Raw genomic sequence first — 20,612 nt, forward strand, 5'->3', positions numbered from 1 at the left:
TCATAATCAATAGGACTATATTTTTTATGTGAATCACCCTTTCCAGTATTGACTCCTGTTCAGCATTCTTTGGAACAAAAGTGGACGCGCCGTGCGTCTTTGAAGCGCTCTTGACAGCCAGGTAGCCTCTTATCCCTATCCTCATGCTGCACCGGGTTCCTTTAGAGCCCCCCCCCCCCCCTCTAACGCCCACTCTCCCCCTTTGTTTACCGGCGTGTCAGAGCCTGTGGGATGGAGTTACTGTTGCACAGTACTCTCCATCAGGCCGCCGCTCTGAGCCCTTTGAAGTCCTCATTTAACGTAGAGAGCTGCATCTCTCACATTTGACAAGACAGTTGGGAGCCGTCGAGTAAGCGCCTACAGAGAGTTAATATTCCAAAATAAACATTACATTAAAGTTTTTTGGAAAGTGATTGAGAGAGTTTATAAAAAAAATATAGATATAATAATAAGTGGAATAAATAAATAGGCACGCGCGTAATGGCAAATCTTTTTTCCAACAAAACCATGAGGCTCAAGTGGATGCGCGTGTCTCTTTTAATCTTGGTTCTATTCCTGGGTGACTCCCGCGGCTCCCAGGTGAAGTTTGGCCGCTTGGACCGGTGGGTGAAGACCGGGTTTCAGTACCTGAAGTTAAACCTGTGCCGCAGGGTATCTCTGTCTGAGGGCGAATGTAAGCGGTTGTCCCATCTTCAGCTCAGCGGGGTGGCCGTATACGTTTCCGAGCCAAACTCCGAGAAAGTACTCGCCATTCTCCCAGATTCCTATTCTTCAGGGATGCTACCGCCGAAGCAGGGCGGTTACGGGATGAGTTCGGTACTGGAGGACAGTAGAAGACATCACGATTTCTTCCCGGGATCGACTGCGCATGATGCCGTGTTGGTGTTGGATCCCAGTCCCGGAGAGAGTTTCGGACATCCTGTGGTTCTCTTTTATGTGGACCTAAACACGACCAAGAAAAAATGTGCACATATGGATGGAATTTATTTAGGTAAGAACAAATTAATGTAAAATGTATACTTTGAAAAATACACTTTTAATATGGATATCTCAATTTATAACTTATTTCTTATAAATAACCCACTGGGCACAGATATCAATTCAATGTCTATTCCTCGTTGGGTGGAAACAACGTTGATTCAACCAGTGTCTACCCGGTCAGAGGCTAAATGTCTTAATTTCATTCTACAATAACGGTTTGAAAAGCCATCCCATTGAAAGATGAAGTAGCCTAAATGTAAGGTCAAATGTAGTCTAAAACCCTTGAATTGTCCCTTCTTGAAAAACATGTTTAAAAAAATATATATATATCATATTACTAACAATGCAAATAAGAACTCCCCCCCCCAAAAAAAATGTTTAAACTTGATGTTTATTTAGGAAATAACAGAGCTCTACCACGCAGTTAAGAATTCACAACAGGCTCATATCAGCACTGCCTTAGTCGATAGGCAATTTGTATCGGCCTAGCATTTTTTACTCATCTCAAACATGTGTTTAGGTCTGCTTCAATGACTTATATAGGTAGGTAAGTATTGCGAAATGAGGACAAATTTGAACAAATGATAGTACTTTTTGTATGTCCGAACATGAATATTAAATTACATTGAAATGAATGCGTTTTCAGCTGATGTATAGTGCAATGTCCCTTGTTTTATGACTATTCTAGGCATTATATTATAGGTGACTTTAAGCCTGAATATTGATTAATTGATCCCGTGGGTCATGGAATGTGGTTAAACCACTTTATGTTGCCTTTTACTGACATCATAACAGCCCAAAATGTTTGCTTTTGCGCTATTTTCATATTCCTGAAAGGGTGCAATATTTGTCCCTCATCAACTAAAATTCCTACCTTTTATCCCATATCTTTGGTGACTGAGTTTGAGTGTTACCCTCTGAATGGGTAAAGTTGAAAGTACCCCCCCCCCCCCCCCCCCCCCCCCAAAAAGGACTCAAATTATGTTAATTGATGCAGGAGGGGGGTTGACCAAGTAAATATTTATTTCATATCCACCTCTAAATCCATTGTGATAGTATGCTCTACCAGCCGGTTGAGAATTTCCTTAAAGGAGTTTTATTAGGTACTGGTATCCCAGATTGGTTTGTTATAGAATATTTCTAAGGCTTTGGTTTGATTGAAAATATGACTCGGACAGTTGTTTCAACCATTAATCAAACCACTTGATCCACAGATATTCCCTACGGCTCAGGCTGTAAGTACGGGAGACCTCTCTTTAAAAACAAAAATAAAATAATCATCAAGTGTTTTCAAATGGTTAGAAGTTACACAGCTTAACTCCTATAAGAGGGAGACCTTTTTTGTATTCTAATGAGGCTGTAAGGGGAAATCATCAGAGTCTTCTCCTACACACTGCAGAGACAGAGTAAGCAGAAGGGTTGAGAGCACTGTGAGAGAATCGGAACAGGACAATGTGTGTGTGTGTGTACCGTGTGTGTGTGTGTTTGTGTGTGTGTGTGTTTGTGTGTGTGTGTGTGTCTGTGTGTGTACCGTGTGTGTGTGTGTGTGTGTGTGTGTGTGTGTGTGTACCATGTGTGTGTGTGTGTGCACCTGCGCCTGCGTGAGAGAGAGAGAGAGAGTTTGTAAGCAGTAAGCAACTTGAGAGAAGAGAGCTCTCAGGCGATGCCAGGTGGTAGACACCCTGCTGGGGTAGTAGAGGACCCAGATGCATGGCTGAACCCAGCCACAGTCACCAGTCATGTATTCACAATAACATCTCTCCATTATTCATCTTGAGTGGATGCTGTCCTTAGCACCACCCACCACCCTCTGCCCAGACATTTCAGCCTCTCCACCCTGCTGCACTGGGACAGGAGGTAGGAGTTCCACAACTCTCAACTGTGTCTCTCTACTGACCCTTTTAACTTATCAGCCTTGCCCTGCCCTGCCCCTCACACTCTAGTCTACTGCATGACAGCCCTGCCCCTCACACTCTAGTCTACTGCATGACAGCCCTGCTCCTCACACTCCAGTCTACTGCATGACAGCCCTGCTCCTCACACTCCAGTCTAGTACATGACAGCCCTGCCCCTCACACTCCAGTCTAGTACATGACAGCCCTGCCCTGCCCCTCACACTCCAGTCTAGTACATGACAGCCCTGCCCTGCCCCTCACACTCCAGTCTAGTACATGACAGCCCTGCCCCTCACACTCCAGTCTACTGCATGACAGCCCTGCCCCTCACACTCCAGTCTAGTACATGACAGCCCTGCCCTGCCCCTCACACTCCAGTCTACTGCATGACAGCCCTGCTCCTCACACTCCAGTCTAGTACATGACAGCCCTGCCCTGCCCCTCACACTCCAGTCTAGTACATGACAGCCCTGCCCCTCACACTACAGTCTAGTACATGACAGCCCTGCCCCTCACACTATAGTCTAGTACATGACAGCCCTGCCCCTCACACTACAGTCTAGTACATGACAGCCCTGCCCCTCACACTCCAGTCTAGTACATGACAGCCCTGCCCCTCACACTCCAGTCTAGTACATGACAGCCCTGCCCTGCCCCTCACACTCCAGTCTAGTACATGACAGCCCTGCTCCTCACACTACAGTCTAGTACATGACAGCCCTGCCCCTCACACTCCAGTCTAGTACATGACAGCCCTGCCCTGCCCCTCACACTCCAGTCTAGTACATGACAGCCCTGCCCTGCCCCTCACACTCCAGTCTACTGCATGACAGCCCTGCCCCTCACACTACAGTCTAGTACATGACAGCCCTGCCCCTCACACTCCAGTCTAGTACATGACAGCCCTGCCCCTCACACTCCAGTCTAGTACATGACAGCCCTGCCCCTCACACTCCAGTCTACTGCATGACAGCCCTGCCCCTCACACTCCAGTCTACTGCATGACAGCCCTGCCCTGCCCCTCACACTCCAGTCTACTGCATGACAGCCCTGCCCCTCACACTCCAGTCTAGTACATGACAGTCCTGCTCCTCACACTCCAGTCTAGTACATGACAGCCCTGCCCCTCACACTCCAGTCTAGTACATGACAGTCCTGCTCCTCACACTCCAGTCTAGTACATGACAGTCCTGCCCCTCACACTCCAGTCTAGTACATGACAGTCCTGCTCCTCACACTCCAGTCTAGTACATGACAGTGGACAGAGCGAGACCAACGTTGACAGGGTTCCAGGTTAATTATCAATACAGTCTGTGAGTGTCATCTATCTGTGAGGGTCATCTATCTGTGAAGGTCATCTACCTGTGAGGGTCATCTATCTGTGAGGGTCATCTACCTGTGAGGGTAATCTATCTGTGAGGGTCATCTATCTGTGAGGGTCATCTATCTGTGAGGGTTATCTACCTGTGAGGGTAGTCTACCTGTGATGGTCATCTATCTGTGAGTGGCATCTACCTGTGAGGATCATCTACCTGTGAGGATCATCTATCTGTGAGGGGCATCTACCTGCGAGGGTCGTCTATCTGCGAGGATCATCTATCTGCGAGGGGCATCTATCTGTGAGGGTCATCTATCTGTGAGGTGCATCTATCTGTGAGGGTCATCTATCTGTGAGGGGCATCTACCTGTGAGGGTCGTTTACCTGCGAGGGTCATCTATCTGTGAGTGGCATCTACCTGTGAGGATCATCTACCTGTGAGGATCATCTATCTGTGAGGGGCATCTACCTGCGAGGGTTGTCTATCTGCGAGGATCATCTATCTGCGAGGGGCATCTATCTGTGAGGGTCATCTATCTGTGAGGGGCATCTATCTGTGAGGGTCATCTATCTGTGAGGGTCATCTATCTGTGAGGGGCTAGGATCTGTGAGGGTCATCGATCTGTGAGGGTCATCTATCTGTGAGGGTCATCTATCTGTGAGGGTCGTCTACCTGTGAAGGTCATCTATCTGTGAAGGTCATCTATCTGTGAGGGTCAGCTGGAAGTGTTGTGGGGGTTTGCATGTGTCCAAGCTTGACCACCTCACCTGAAGCTGAGAGGGAACATTAAGAGAGAGAGAGAGCACCACACAGGTCTTTCTGTGTTCAATATAACGAGACCCAGGAAATGGGTTAGTGGCGACTGTTAACAACATGAAATGGGTTAGTGGCGACTGTTAACAACAGGAAATGGGTTAGTCACCACAGTTAACAACAGGAAATGGGTTAGTGAACACACTGAGCAATATGAAATGGGTTAGTGACCATAGTTAAAACCTCTTAAGGCTAGGGGGCACTATTTTCATTTTTTGAAAAATAACATTCCCAAAGTAAACGGGCTATTTCTCAGGACCAGATGATAGAATATGCATATAATTGACAGCTTAGGATAGAAAACACTCTAAAGTTTCCAAAACTGTAAAAATATTGTCTGTGAGTATAACAGAACTGATATTGCAGGCGAAAGCCTGAGAAAAATACAATCAGGAAGTGACTCTTATTTTGAAACCCCTGTGTTCCTATGCATCCCTATTGCCCATTGAAAGGGATATCAACCCGATTCCTTTTTTCTATGGCTTCCCTAATGTGTCTACAGCCACTAGACATAGTTTCAGGCTTTTATTTAGAAAAATGAGCGTGAAATACAACATTGCGTCAGTGGTCAGGTGGTGGCTCTCAGAGTGATTTGTGCGTAATAGACAAAGGCGGCCATTGTTCCTCTCGCTCCTACTGAAAAGACAGTTGTCCCAGTTGATATGTTATCGAATAGATATTTGAAAAACACATTGAGGTTTGATTATATAAAACGTTTGCCATGTTTCTGTCGATATTATGGATCTAATTTGGATTTTTTTTCGGCGTTGTCCTGACCGCTATTTCCGGTGGATTTCTCAACAAAACGTGGACAAGAAACGGAGGTATTTCGGCTATAAAAATAATATTTTTGGAAAAAAGGATCATTGGCTATCTAACTGGGAGTCTCGTGAGTGAAAACATCCGAAGCTCATCAAAGGTAAACGATTTAATTTGATTGCTTTTCTGATTTTCATGACCAAGTTACCTGCTGCTAGCTGGACATGGGGCCCTGGACTGTGGACATGGGGGCCCTGGGCTGTGGACATGGGGGGCTGGGCTGTGGACATGGGGGCTGTGGACATGGGGGGCTGGGCTGTGGACATGGGGGCTGTGGACATGGGGGGCTGTGGACATGGAGAGCTGTGGACATGGGGGGCTGTGGACATGGGGGGCTGTGGACATGGGGGGCTGTGGACATGGGGCCCCTGGGCTGTGGATATGGGGGGGGCTGTAGAAATGGGGGCCCTGGGCTGTGGATATGGGGGGGCTGTGGAAATGGGGGGCTGTGGACATGGGGGGCTGTGGACATGGGGCCCTGGGCTGTGGACATGGGGGGCTGTGGACACGAGGGGCTGTAGACATGGGGACCCTGGGCTGTGGACATGGGGGGCTGGGCTGTGGACATGGGGGCCCTGGGCTGTGGACATAGGGGGCTGTAGGCATGGGGGCCCTGGGCTGTGAACATGGGGGGCTGTAGACATGGGGGGCTGTGGACATGGGGGGCTGTGGACATGGAGAGCTGTGGACATGGGGGGCTGTGGACATGGGGCCCCTGGGCTGTGGATATGGGGGGGCTGTAGAAATGGGGGCCCTGGGCTGTGGACATGGGGGGGCTGTGGAAATGGGGGGCTGTGGACATGGGGGGCTGTGGACATGGGGGCCCTGGGCTGTGGACATGGGGGGCTGTGGACATGGGGGGCTGTGGACACGAGGGGCTGTGGACACGAGGGGCTGTGGACATGGGGGGCTGTGGACACGAGGGGCTGTAGACATGGGGACCCTGGGCTGTGGACATGGGGGGCTGGGCTGTGGACATGGGGGGCTGGGCTGTGGACATGGGGGGCTGTGGACATGGGGGCTGTGGACATGGGGGCCCTGGGCTGTGGACATAGGGGGCTGTAGGCATGGGGGCCCTGGGCTGTGAACATGGGGGGCTGTAGACATGGGGGGCTGTGGACATGGGGGGCTGTGGACATGGGGGGCTGTGGACATGGGGCCCCTGGGCTGTGGACATGGGGTGGGCTGTAGAAATGGGGGCCCTGGGCTGTGGACATGGGGGGGCTGTGGAAATGGGGGGCTGTGGACATAGGGGGCTGTGGACATGGGGGCCCTGGGCTGTGGACATGAGGGGCCCTGGGCTGTGGACATGGGGGGCTGGGCTGTGGACATGGGGGCTGTGGACATGGGGGGCTGGGCTGTGGACATGGGGGCTGTGGACATGGGGGGCTGTGGACATGGAGAGCTGTGGACATGGGGGGCTGTGGACATGGGGGGCTGTGGACATGGGGCCCCTGGGCTGTGGATATGGGGGGGGCTGTAGAAATGGGGGCCCTGGGCTGTGGATATGGGGGGGCTGTGGAAATGGGGGGCTGTGGACATGGGGGGCTGTGGACATGGGGCCCTGGGCTGTGGACATGGGGGGCTGTGGACACGAGGGGCTGTAGACATGGGGACCCTGGGCTGTGGACATGGGGGGCTGGGCTGTGGACATGGGGGCCCTGGGCTGTGGACATAGGGGGCTGTAGGCATGGGGGCCCTGGGCTGTGAACATGGGGGGCTGTAGACATGGGGGGCTGTGGACATGGGGGGCTGTGGACATGGAGAGCTGTGGACATGGGGGGCTGTGGACATGGGGCCCCTGGGCTGTGGATATGGGGGGGCTGTAGAAATGGGGGCCCTGGGCTGTGGACATGGGGGGGCTGTGGAAATGGGGGGCTGTGGACATGGGGGGCTGTGGACACGAGGGGCTGTGGACACGAGGGGCTGTGGACATGGGGGGCTGTGGACACGAGGGGCTGTAGACATGGGGACCCTGGGCTGTGGACATGGGGGGCTGGGCTGTGGACATGGGGGGCTGGGCTGTGGACATGGGGGGCTGTGGACATGGGGGCTGTGGACATGGGGGCCCTGGGCTGTGGACATAGGGGGCTGTAGGCATGGGGGCCCTGGGCTGTGAACATGGGGGGCTGTAGACATGGGGGGCTGTGGACATGGGGGGCTGTGGACATGGAGAGCTGTGGACATGGGGGGCTGTGGACATGGGGCCCCTGGGCTGTGGACATGGGGTGGGCTGTAGAAATGGGGGCCCTGGGCTGTGGACATGGGGGGGCTGTGGAAATGGGGGGCTGTGGACATAGGGGGCTGTGGACATGGGGGCCCTGGGCTGTGGACATGGGGGCCCTGGGCTGTGGACATGAGGGGCCCTGGGCTGTGGACATGGGGGGCTGGGCTGTGGACATGGGGGCTGTGGACATGGGGGCTGTGGACATGGGGGCCCTGGGCTGTGGATATAGGGGGCTGTAGGCATGGGGGCCCTGGGCTGTGAACATGGGGCGCTGTAGACATGGGGGGCTGTGGACATGGGGGGCTGTGGACATGGAGAGCTGTGGACATGGGGGGCTGTGGACATGGGGCCCCTGGGCTGTGGACATGGGGGGGGCTGTAGAAATGGGGGGCCCTGGGCTGTGGACATGGGGGGGCTGTGGAAATGGGGGGCTGTGGACATGGGGGGCTGTGGACATGGAGGCCCTGGGTTGTGGACATGTGGGGCTGTGGACATGGGGGGCTGTGGACACGAGGGGCTGTGGACACGAGGGGCTGTGGACACGAGGGGCTGTGGACATGGGGGGCTGTGGACACGAGGGGCTGTAGACATGGGGACCCTGGGCTGTGGACATGGGGGGCTGGGCTGTGGACATGGGGGCTGTGGACATGGGGAGCTGTGGACATGGGGGCTGTGGACATGGGGGCCCTGGGCTGTGGACATAGGGGGCTGTAGGCATGGGGGCCCTGGGCTGTGAACATGGGGGGCTGTAGACATGGGGGGCTGTGGACATGGGGGGCTGTGGGCATGGAGAGCTGTGGACATGGGGGGCTGTGGACATGGGGCCCCTGGGCTGTGGACATGGGGTGGGCTGTAGAAATGGGGGCCCTGGGCTGTGGACATGGGGGGGGCTGTGGAAATGGGGGGCTGTGGACATGGGGGGCTGTGGACATGGGGGCCCTGGGCTGTGGACATGGGGGGCTATGGACATGGGGGGCTGTGGACATGGGGGGCTGTGGACACGAGGGGCTGTGGACACGAGGGGCTGTGGACACGAGGGGCTGTGGACATGGGGGGCTGTGGACACGAGGGACTGTAGACATGGGGACCCTGGGCTGTGGACATGGGGGGCTGGGCTGTGGACATGGGGGGCTGTGGACATGGGGGGCTGTGGACATGGGGGGCTGGGCTGTGTACATGGGGGGCTGGGCTGTGGACATGGGGGGCTGGGCTGTGGACATGGGGGGCTGTGGACATGGGGGGCTGGGCTGTGGACATGGGGGGCTGTGGACATGGGGGGCTGGGCTGTGGACATGGGGGGCTGGGCTGTAGACATGGGGGGCTGGGCTGTGGACATGGGGGGCTGTAGACATGGGGGGCTGGGCTGTGGACATGGGGGGCTGGGCTGTGGACATGGGGGGCTGGGCTGTGGACATGGGGGGCTGTAGACATGGGGGGCTGGGCTGTGGACATGGGGGGCTGGGCTGTGGACATGGGGGGCTGGGCTGTGGACATGGGGGGCTGGGCTGTGGACATGGGGGGCTGTAGACATGGGGGGCTGGGCTGTGGACATGGGGGGCTGTAGACATGGGGGGGCTGTAGACATGGGAGTGTGTTGTGTTGTGTTTTGACATGTGATGTGTTTTGATATGTGTTGTTGTTGTGTCTCCAGGAGAGGAGTGTCTGACCCTGGCCCTAAAGAGTCGCTGTCAGAACCAGCTGAAGCGTCGTCAGAGCGGCAGTGAGAGGCTGGCGGGGAGCGGGCGCGCCCGCAGGGCTACCGTGTCGAGGCCCAGGAGCAGCCCGGGGAGGATGGAACACAGCGGGGCTCTCTGTGAGATACATTTCCTTCCCATGGTGGTCGGGGTCAGGGATACCAACCGGACGCAGAGGCTACGATGCGTGGGTGAGTTGGTGCCCACCTACAAGGCTTACAAGTAGCCTGGTTCCAGAACTGTTTGTCTGGTCTTTCGTGTTGACGAGACAGCACAAGCAGATCTGGGGACCAGGCTAGGAGTACACAATATTAGCCAACATGGAGACACAATGCTGTAGTGCTGTTAGCCTGATGTAACTGCAGCTCTGCAGAGAAATCTGTCTGATCCATACACCACTGAGGCACCAAGAGGATGACTACGTCAACTGCAGTCTCTACCTCTACACCATGTGACGTGATGATATTGTGTGAGTTTACAGACCACCCAGACTTTGCCCAGTGCCCCCAGCCTCTGCCCCTCACCAGCCCCAACATGCCAGTGCCCAGCTGTGAGCTCAACAAGAACACCAGGCGATGCCACCAGCAGCCCCTGGCTACACACCTGTCCTGTCGTCTCTACCAGACCTGTGACCACGCTATACTACTCTCAGGTAGGTTACACCTGGCAGCTCAGACCTGTGACCATGCTATACTACTCTCAGGTAGGTTACACCTGGCAGCTCAGACCTGTGACCACGCTATACTACTCTCAGGTAGGTTACACCTGGCAGCTCAGACCTGTGACCACGCTATACTACTCTCAGGTAGGTTACCCCTGGCAGCTCAGACCTGTGACCATGCTATACTACTCTCAGGTAGGTTACACCTGGTAGCTCAGACCTGTGACCACGCTATACTACTCTCAGGTAGGTTACACCTGGCAGCTCAGACCTGTGACCACGCTATACTGCTCTCAGGTAGGTGACACCTGGCAGCTCAGACCTGTGACCACGCTATACTGCTCTCAGGTAGGTGACACCTGGCAGCTCAGACCTGTGAACACGCTATACTACTCTCAGGTAGGTTACACCTGGCAGCTCAGACCTGTGACCACGCTATACTGCTCTCAGGTAGGTGACACCTGGCAGCTCAGACCTGTGAACACGCTATACTACTCTCAGGTAGGTTACACCTGGCAGCTCAGACCTGTGACCATGCTATACTACTCTCAGGTAGGTAACACCTGGCAGCTCAGACCTGTGACCATGCTATACTACTCTCAGGTAGGTTACACCTGGCAGCTCAGACCTGTGACCATGCTATACTACTCTCAGGTAGGTAACACCTGGCAGCTCAGACCTGTGACCATGCTATACTGTTCTCAGGTAGGTTACACCTGGCAGCTCAGGCCTGTGACCATGCTATACTACTCTCAGGTAGGTTAAGCCTGGCAAGTCACCTGAACACAGAACAACACCTCCTCTTTACAGACCACCACCTCCTCTTTACAGACCAACACCTCCTCTTTACAGACCAACACCTCCTCTTTACAGACCAACACCTCTACCTCCTCTTTACAGACCAACACCACCTCTTTACAGACCAACACCTCCTCTTTACAGACCAACCCCCTCCTCTTCACAGACCAGCCCCTCCTCTTTACAGACCAACACCTCCTCTTTACAGACCAACCCCCTCCTCTTTACAGACCAACACCTCCTCTTTATAGACCAACACCTTCTCTTTAGAGACAAACACCTCCACCTCCTCTTTATAGACCTCCACCCCCTCTTTACAGACCAACACCTCCACCTCCTCTTTACAGACCAACACGTCCACCTCCTCTTTACAGACCAACTTCTCCTCATTACAGACCAACACCTCCTCTTTACAGACCAACACCTCCTCTTTACAGACCAACTTCTCCTCTTTACAGACCAACACCTCGGCCTCCTCTTTACAGACCAACACCTCCTCTTTACAGACCTACATCTCCAACTCCTCTTTACAGACCAACATCTCCTCTTTAGACCAACCTCTCCTCTTTATAGACCTACACCTCCACCTCCTCTTTACAGACCAACAACCCCTCTTTACAGACCAACACCTCCTCTTTACAGACTAACACCTCCTCTTTACAGACCAACACCTCGGCCTCCTCTTTACAGACCAACACCTCCTCTTTACAGACCAACACCTCCACCTCCTCTTTACAGACCACCGTTTCCTCTTTACAGACCAACACCTCCACCTCGTCTTTACAGACCAACACCTCCTCTTTACAGACCAACACTTCAGCAGACACCCTTAATCAATATGTATGTGTGTGGTATGTGTGTGTGTGGTATGTGTGGGTGTGTGGTATGTGTGGGTGTGTGGTGTGTGTGGGTGTGTGATATGTGTGGGTGTGCACGTGTGTGCAGGTGGATGGCAGCAACAGATCACGTACCAGCGTCACGTTCAGAACCTACAGCTCTTCTACAGGATGCTGAGGAACAACGGCTTCCACAGAGATCACATCAAGACCTTCTTCGCTGGGAACGGACAGCTCTCAGGTGGGATAGGACGGACCAGGACACAGACACACACAGCCTGGTACACCCTCTCTAACCTCTCTATCCCTGTCTCTCTATAGAGGAGTGGGTATACCCAGCTACAGAGAAACGAGTGATAAGGAACCACATCTCTTATATCTGTGGGAAGCAGCACTGTGCAGACTCCCTGGTCCTCTACCTCAACAGCCCCACCAGGAACGACGGGACCATGCTGCTCTGGGATGGCAACTACAATGGCATAGTGCGTATAGATAGATTACTATAGATGGATAAATAGTTACTCCAATGAGTCCTTTACTTCCCTATGCATCAACACAATGAGGGACTGGATTACATTAGTTAGAAGTGTTGTTACCTATAAAGGCCAATACCTAATTCTATATTACCGTAACACATTAAGAGCAACTATGCCTCCTGTAGTCACTAACTGACTCCCATCCTGTAGTCACTAACTGACTCCCATCCTGTAGTCACTAACTGATTCCATCCTGTAGTCACTAACTGATTCCCATCCTGTAGTCACTAACTGACTCCCATCCTGTAGTCACTAACTGATTCCATCCTGTAGTCTCTAACTGATTCCATCCTGTAGTCACTGACTCCATCCTGTAGTCACTAACTGATTCCATCCTGTAGTCACTAACTGATTCCCATCCTGTAGTCACTGACTCCATCCTGTAGTCACTAACTGATTCCATCCTGTAGTCTCTAACTGATTCCATCCTGTAGTCACTGACTCCATCCTGTAGTCACTAACTGATTCCATCCTGTAGTCACTAACTGATTCCCATCCTGTAGTCACTAACTGATTCCATCCTGTAATCACTAACTGATTCCATCCTGTAGTCACTAACTGATTCCATCCTGTAGTCACTAACAGACTCCTATCCTGTAGTCACTAACTGATTCCATCATGTAGTCACTAACTGATTCCATCCTGTAGTCACTAACTGATTCCATCCTGTAGTCACTATCTGATTCCATCCTGTAGTCACTAACTGATTCCATCCTGTAGTCACTAACTGATTCCATCCTGTAGTCACTAACTGATTCCATCCTGTAGTCTCTAACTGATTCCATCCTGTAATCACTAACTGATTCCATCCTGTAGTCACTAACTGATTCCCATCCTGTAGTCTCTAACTGATTCCATCCTGTAATCACTAACTGATTCCGTCCTGTAGTCACTAACTGATTCCCATCCTGTAGTCTCTAACTGATTCCCATCCTGTAGTCACAAACTGATTCCCATCCTGTAGTCACTAACTGATTCCATCCTGTAATCACTAACTGATTCCCATCCTGTAGTCACTAACTGATTCCATCCTGTAGTCACTAACTGATTCCATCCTGTAGTCACTAACTGACTCCCATCCTGTAGTCTCTAACTGATTCCATCCTGTAGTCACTAACTGATTCCATCCTGTAGTCACTAACTGACTCCCATCCTGTAGTCACTAACTGATTCCATCCTGTAGTCACTAACTGATTCCATCCTGTAGTCACTAACAGACTCCTATCCTGTAGTCACTAACTAATTCCATCCTGTAGTCACTAACTGATTCCATCCTGTAGTCACTAACTGATTCCATCCTGTAGTCACTATCTGATTCCATCCTGTAGTCACTAACTGATTCCATCCTGTAGTCACTAACTGATTCCATCCTGTAGTCTCTAACTGATTCCATCCTGTAATCACTAACTGATTCCATCCTGTAGTCACTAACTGATTCCCATCCTGTAGTCTCTAACTGATTCCATCCTGTAGTCACTAACTGATTCCATCCTGTAGTCACTATCTGATTCCATCCTGTAGTCACTAACTGATTCCATCCTGTAGTCACTAACTGATTCCATCCTGTAGTCTCTAACTGATTCCATCCTGTAATCACTAACTGATTCCATGCTGTAGTCACTAACTGATTCCCATCCTGTAGTCTCTAACTGATTCCATCCTGTAATCACTAACTGATTCCCATCCTGTAGTCTCTAACTGATTCCCATCCTGTAGTCTCTAACTGATTCCCATCCTGTAGTCACAAACTGATTCCCATCCTGTAGTCACTAACTGATTCCATCCTGTAATCACTAACTGATTCCCATCCTGTAGTCACTAACTGATTCCATCCTGTAGTCACTAACTGATTCCATCCTGTAGTCACTAACTGACTCCCATCCTGTAGTCTCTAACTGATTCCATCCTGTAGTCACTAACTGATTCCATCCTGTAGTCACTAACTGACTCCATCCTGTAGTCACTAACTGACTCCCATCCTGTAGATACTAACTGATCCCATCCTGTAGTCACTAACTGATTCCATACTGTAGTCACTAACTGATTCCATCCTGTAGTCTCTAACTGATTCCATCCTGTAGTCACTAACTGACTCCATCCTGTAGTCACTAACTGACTCCATCCTGGAGTCACTAACTGACTCCCATCCTCTAGTCACTAACTGACTCCCATCCTCTAGTCACTAACTGATTCCATCCTGTAGTCTCTAACTGATTCCATCCTGTAGTCACTAACAGATTCCATTCTGTAGTCTCTAACTGATTCCATTCTGTAGTCTCTAACTGATCCCATCCTGTAGTCACTAACTGACTCCATCCTGTAGTCTCTAACTGATTCCATCCTGTAGTCTCTAACTGATTCCATCCTGTAATCACTAACTGATTCCATCCTGTAGTCACTAACTGATTCCCATCCTGTAGTCTCTAACTGATTCCATCCTGTAGTCACTAACTGATTCCATCCTGTAGTCACTATCTGATTCCATCCTGTAGTCACTAACTGATTCCATCCTGTAGTCACTAACTGATTCCATCCTGTAGTCTCTAACTGATTCCATCCTGTAATCACTAACTGATTCCATGCTGTAGTCACTAACTGATTCCCATCCTGTAGTCTCTAACTGATTCCATCCTGTAATCACTAACTGATTCCCATCCTGTAGTCTCTAACTGATTCCCATCCTGTAGTCTCTAACTGATTCCCATCCTGTAGTCACAAACTGATTCCCATCCTGTAGTCACTAACTGATTCCATCCTGTAATCACTAACTGATTCCCATCCTGTAGTCACTAACTGATTCCATCCTGTAGTCACTAACTGATTCCATCCTGTAGTCACTAACTGACTCCCATCCTGTAGTCTCTAACTGATTCCATCCTGTAGTCACTAACTGATTCCATCCTGTAGTCTTTAACTTATTCTATCCTGTAGTCACTAACTGACTCCATCCTGTAGTCACTAACTGACTCCATCCTGTAGTCACTAACTGACTCCCATCCTGTAGATACTAACTGATCCCATCCTGTAGTCACTAACTGATTCCATACTGTAGTCACTAACTGATTCCATCCTGTAGTCTCTAACTGATTCCATCCTGTAGTCACTAACTGACTCCATCCTGTAGTCACTAACTGACTCCATCCTGGAGTCACTAACTGACTCCCATCCTCTAGTCACTAACTGACTCCCATCCTCTAGTCTCTAACTGATTCCATCCTGTAGTCACTAACAGATTCCATTCTGTAGTCTCTAACTGATTCCATTCTGTAGTCTCTAACTGATCCCATCCTGTAGTCACTAACTGACTCCATCCTGTAGTCTCTAACTGATTCCATCCTGTAGTCACTAACTGATTCCATCCTGTAGTCACTAACTGATTCCATCCTGTAGTCACTAACTGACTCCATCCTGTAGTCACTAACTGACTCCATCCTGTAGTCACTAACTGACTCCCATCCTGTAGTCACTAACTGACTCCCATCCCGTAGTCACTAACTGACTCCCATCCTGTAGTCACTAACTGACTCCCATCCTGTAGTCACCAACTGACTGCCTGGGAGTTGTGGGACTACTGCAAAATTCCATGACGTGTTTATGTCATAATTCCACTGTCATGAACTTCATCTCTCTCGGGAAAACACATAATTTTTCTCATGCCAACCCATTATTTTTCCATGCTACTATTTGGTTTGCAACAGCTGGGGGTTGTGTTAAGCTACCTGTCTACCTCTACGACCTGTGCAACAATGTATCATGTTAAAAATGCAATCTCTCCCATGCCAATTAAACTAGAAACCCAAGAATGAATTTGAAACTAATAATTCACCATGGAAACCGTAAACACTCAGAATTCCATTCATTAATTGACCAGCACAGTGTGTTCAACATGAATTTAACATGCGTTTTAAAGAGTGGTGGGAACAGGAGATTGGTGGGGACAACAATCCCATAATAACCAGTCGACACGAACGAGTGGAGGATAACACCCTGGAAAGAGCCAACACAGCGAAGCAGACTAACTGGGCACTGAAATGTTACTGCGACTGGCTAAAATACAGTTTGATTTATTTTAGTAGGCAAGAACAAATACTTATTTACAATGACGGCCTACCCCGGCCAAACCCGGACGATGCTGGGACAATTATTCACCACCCTATAGGACTCCCAATCACAGCCAGATGTGATGCAGCCTGGATTCAAACCAGGGACTGTAGTGATGCCTCTTGCACTGAGATGCAGTGCCTTAGACCCATGTGCCACTCGGGAGCAAGAAAAAGGCATAGCTTTCTCTCTTGAGTCTGAGACAACGACAAAAGAACTGTTAAACGCAATCCTGCTGGAGCTTTATGGGAGTGTGAGGAATACTAAGAGTAAAGTGTCGAGTTGAACCGTTACATCAACGACCCTCACGGTTCTCCTGCCGGGTTGAATCATAACATCAACGACCCTCACGGTTCTCCTGTCGGGTTGAATCATAACATCAACGACCCTCACGGTTCTCCTGCCGGGTTGAATCATAACATCAACGACCCTCACGGTTCTCCTGCCGGGTTGAATCATAACATCAACGACCCTCACGGTTCTCCTGCCGGGTTGAATCATAACATCAACGACCCTCACGGTTCCCCTGCCGGGTTGAACCATAACATCAACAACCCTCACGGTTCTCCTCCCGGGTTGAATCATAACATCAACGACCCTCACGGTTCTCCTGCCGGGTTGAACCATAACATCAACAACCCTCACGGTTCTCCTGCCGGGTTGAATCATAACATCAACGACCCTCACGGTTCTCCGGCCGGGTTGAATCATAACATCAACGACCCTCACGGTTCTCCTGCCGGGTTGAATCATAACATCAACGACCCTCACGGTTCTCCTGCCGGGTTGAACCATAACATCAACGGCCCTCACGGTTCTCCTGCCGGGTTGAATCATAACATCAACGACCCTCACGGTTCTCCTGCCGGGTTGAATCATAACAATAACGACCCTCACGGTTCTCCTGCCGGGTTGAATCATAACATCAACGACCCTCACGGTTCTCCTGCCGGGTTGAATCATAACATCAACGACCCTCACGGTTCTCCTGCCGGGTTGAATCATAACATCAACGACCCTCACGGTTCCCCTGCCGGGTTGAACCATAACATCAACAACCCTCACGGTTCTCCTCCCGGGTTGAATCATAACATCAACGACCCTCACGGTTCTCCTGCCGGGTTGAACCATAACATCAACAACCCTCACGGTTCTCCTGCCGGGTTGAATCATAACATCAACGACCCTCACGGTTCTCCGGCCGGGTTGAATCATAACATCAACGACCCTCACGGTTCTCCTGCCGGGTTGAATCATAACATCAACGACCCTCACGGTTCTCCTGCCGGGTTGAACCATAACATCAACGGCCCTCACGGTTCTCCTGCCGGGTTGAATCATAACATCAACGACCCTCACGGTTCTCCTGCCGGGTTGAATCATAACAATAACGACCCTCACGGTTCTCCTGCCGGGTTGAATCATAACATCAACGACCCTCCTCAGAGTCTTTCATAAGACACACAAGGCTCAGATTGATCGCCCTCCTGAAGCGGCTTACCAGTTGGCGTCACGTGAAAAGCTAGCTATTTGCTGGCAGAAGTGGGGACACTTCAGGCTGAGGAGTAAGGTTCACACATCCCCATGTGCTATACACGCTCATACAAAAGTTAATCGATGCATGCCTGGAGGCAAGGGAAATAATGTCTACGAGTGGCCAACGGTGTGAGAGTTCACTCAAGATTGATTGGCAGCCTAACATGGAGAGCAGACATTGCTGGACTGCCATTGACAGTTCTTCCACTCTTGTCATCAACCAGGACCAGAACCACGAAGAGTTCTTCCACTCTTGTCATCAACCAGGACCAGAACCACGAAGAGTTCTTCTGTGCCATCAACAGAAACGTCACTGTTAACATCACCAACTAGCTTGGTTAGCTCGGACTCGCCCACCATACCAGTTGTTGCCTATATAAGGCCCGAGGCCTTATAGACCATTTAGACTATAGAGACCATAGAGATTATAGAGATTATAGAGACTATAAAGACTATAGAGACCATTTAGACTATAGAGACTATAGAGACCATTTAGACTATAGAGACCATAGAGATTATAGAGATTATAGAGCCTATAGAGACCATAGAGACTATAGAGACTATAGAGACTATAGAGACTATAGAGACTATAGAGACCATTTAGACTATAGAGACCATTTAGACTATAGAGACTATAGAGACTATAGAGACTATAGAGACTATAGAGACCATTTAGACTATAGAGACTATAGAGACTATAGAGACTATAGAGACTATAGAGACTATAGAGACTATAGAGACCATTTAGACTATAGAGACTATAGAGACTATAGAGACTATAGAGACTATAGAGACTATAGAGACTATAGAGATTATAGAGACCATTTAGACTATAGAGACTATAGAGACTATAGAGACCATAGAGATTATAGAGATTATAGAGACTATAGAGACCATAGAGACCGTTTAGACTATAGAGACCTTTTAGATTATAGAGACTATAGAGACTATAGAGACTATAGAGACTATAGAGACTATAGAGACTATAGAGACTATAGAGACAGTAGAGACTATAGAGACTATAGAGACTATAGAGACTATAGAGACTATAGAGACCATTTAGACTATAGAGACCATTTAGACTATAGAGACTATAGAGACTATAGAGACTATAGAGACTATAGAGACTATAGAGACCGTTTAGACTATAGAGACCTTTTAGATTATAGAGACTATAGAGACTATAGAGACTATAGAGACTATAGAGACCATTTAGACTATAGAGACTATAGAGACCATTTAGACTATAGAGACCATAGAGATTATAGAGATTATAGAGCCTATAGAGACCATAGAGACTATAGAGACTATAGAGACTATAGAGACTATAGAGACTATAGAGACCATTTAGACTATAGAGACCATTTAGACTATAGAGACTATAGAGACTATAGAGACTATAGAGACTATAGAGACTATAGAGACTATAGAGACTATAGAGACTATAGAGACTATAGAGACCATTTAGACTATAGAGACTATAGAGACTATAGAGACTATAGAGACTATAGAGACTATAGAGACTATAGAGATTATAGAGACCATTTAGACTATAGAGACTATAGAGACTATAGAGACCATAGAGATTATAGAGATTATAGAGACTATAGAGACCATAGAGACCGTTTAGACTATAGAGACCTTTTAGATTATAGAGACTATAGAGACTATAGAGACTATAGAGACTATAGAGACTATAGAGACTATAGAGACTATAGAGACAGTAGAGACTATAGAGACTATAGAGACTATAGAGACTATAGAGACTATAGAGACTATAGAGACCGTTTAGACTATAGAGACCTTTTAGATTATAGAGACTATAGAGACTATAGAGACTATAGAGACTATAGAGACTATAGAGACTATAGAGACTATTTAGACTATAGAGACTATAGAGACTATAGAGACTATAGAGACCATAGAGATTATAGAGATTATAGAGACTATAGAGACTATAGAGACCGTTTAGACTATAGAGACCTTTTAGATTATAGAGACTATAGAGACCATTTAGATTATAGAGACTATAGAGACTATAGAGACTATAGAGACTATAGAGACTATAGAGACTATAGAGACTATAGAGACTATAGAGACTATAGAGACCATTTAGACTATAGAGACTGTAGAGACTATAGAGACTATAGAGACTATAGAGACTATAGAGACCATAGAGACTGTAGAGACCATTTAGACTATAGAGACTATAGAGACCATTTAGACTATAGAGACTGTAGAGACCATTTAGACTATAGAGACTATAGAGACTATAGAGACCATAGAGACTATAGAGACTATAGAGACCATTTAGACTATAGAGACTATAGAGACTATAGAGACTATAGAGACCATTTAGACTATAGAGACTGTAGAGACTATAGAGACTATAGAGA

The 20,612-nt window shown here is 49.3% G+C and overlaps 1 protein-coding gene across 1 annotated transcript in view; it reads left to right on the forward strand.

Moving 5' to 3' along the window:
• Positions 1-279: 279 nt before the first annotated feature.
• The window catches only part of si:ch211-67e16.11 (uncharacterized), a 35,517-nt gene continuing 15,184 nt past the window's right edge, over positions 280-20,612 (forward strand). The window contains exons 1-5 of the mRNA XM_031805439.1: positions 280-991; positions 9,706-9,939; positions 10,230-10,400; positions 12,153-12,284; positions 12,365-12,525. Coding sequence (XP_031661299.1) covers positions 481-991; positions 9,706-9,939; positions 10,230-10,400; positions 12,153-12,284; positions 12,365-12,525 — 1,209 coding nt within the window. The 5' untranslated portion in view covers positions 280-480. The remainder of the gene's footprint in view (positions 992-9,705; positions 9,940-10,229; positions 10,401-12,152; positions 12,285-12,364; positions 12,526-20,612) is intronic.

Source organism: Oncorhynchus kisutch, linkage group LG26 (assembly GCF_002021735.2).
Source record: "Oncorhynchus kisutch isolate 150728-3 linkage group LG26, Okis_V2, whole genome shotgun sequence".
Lineage (NCBI taxonomy): Eukaryota > Metazoa > Chordata > Actinopteri > Salmoniformes > Salmonidae > Oncorhynchus > Oncorhynchus kisutch.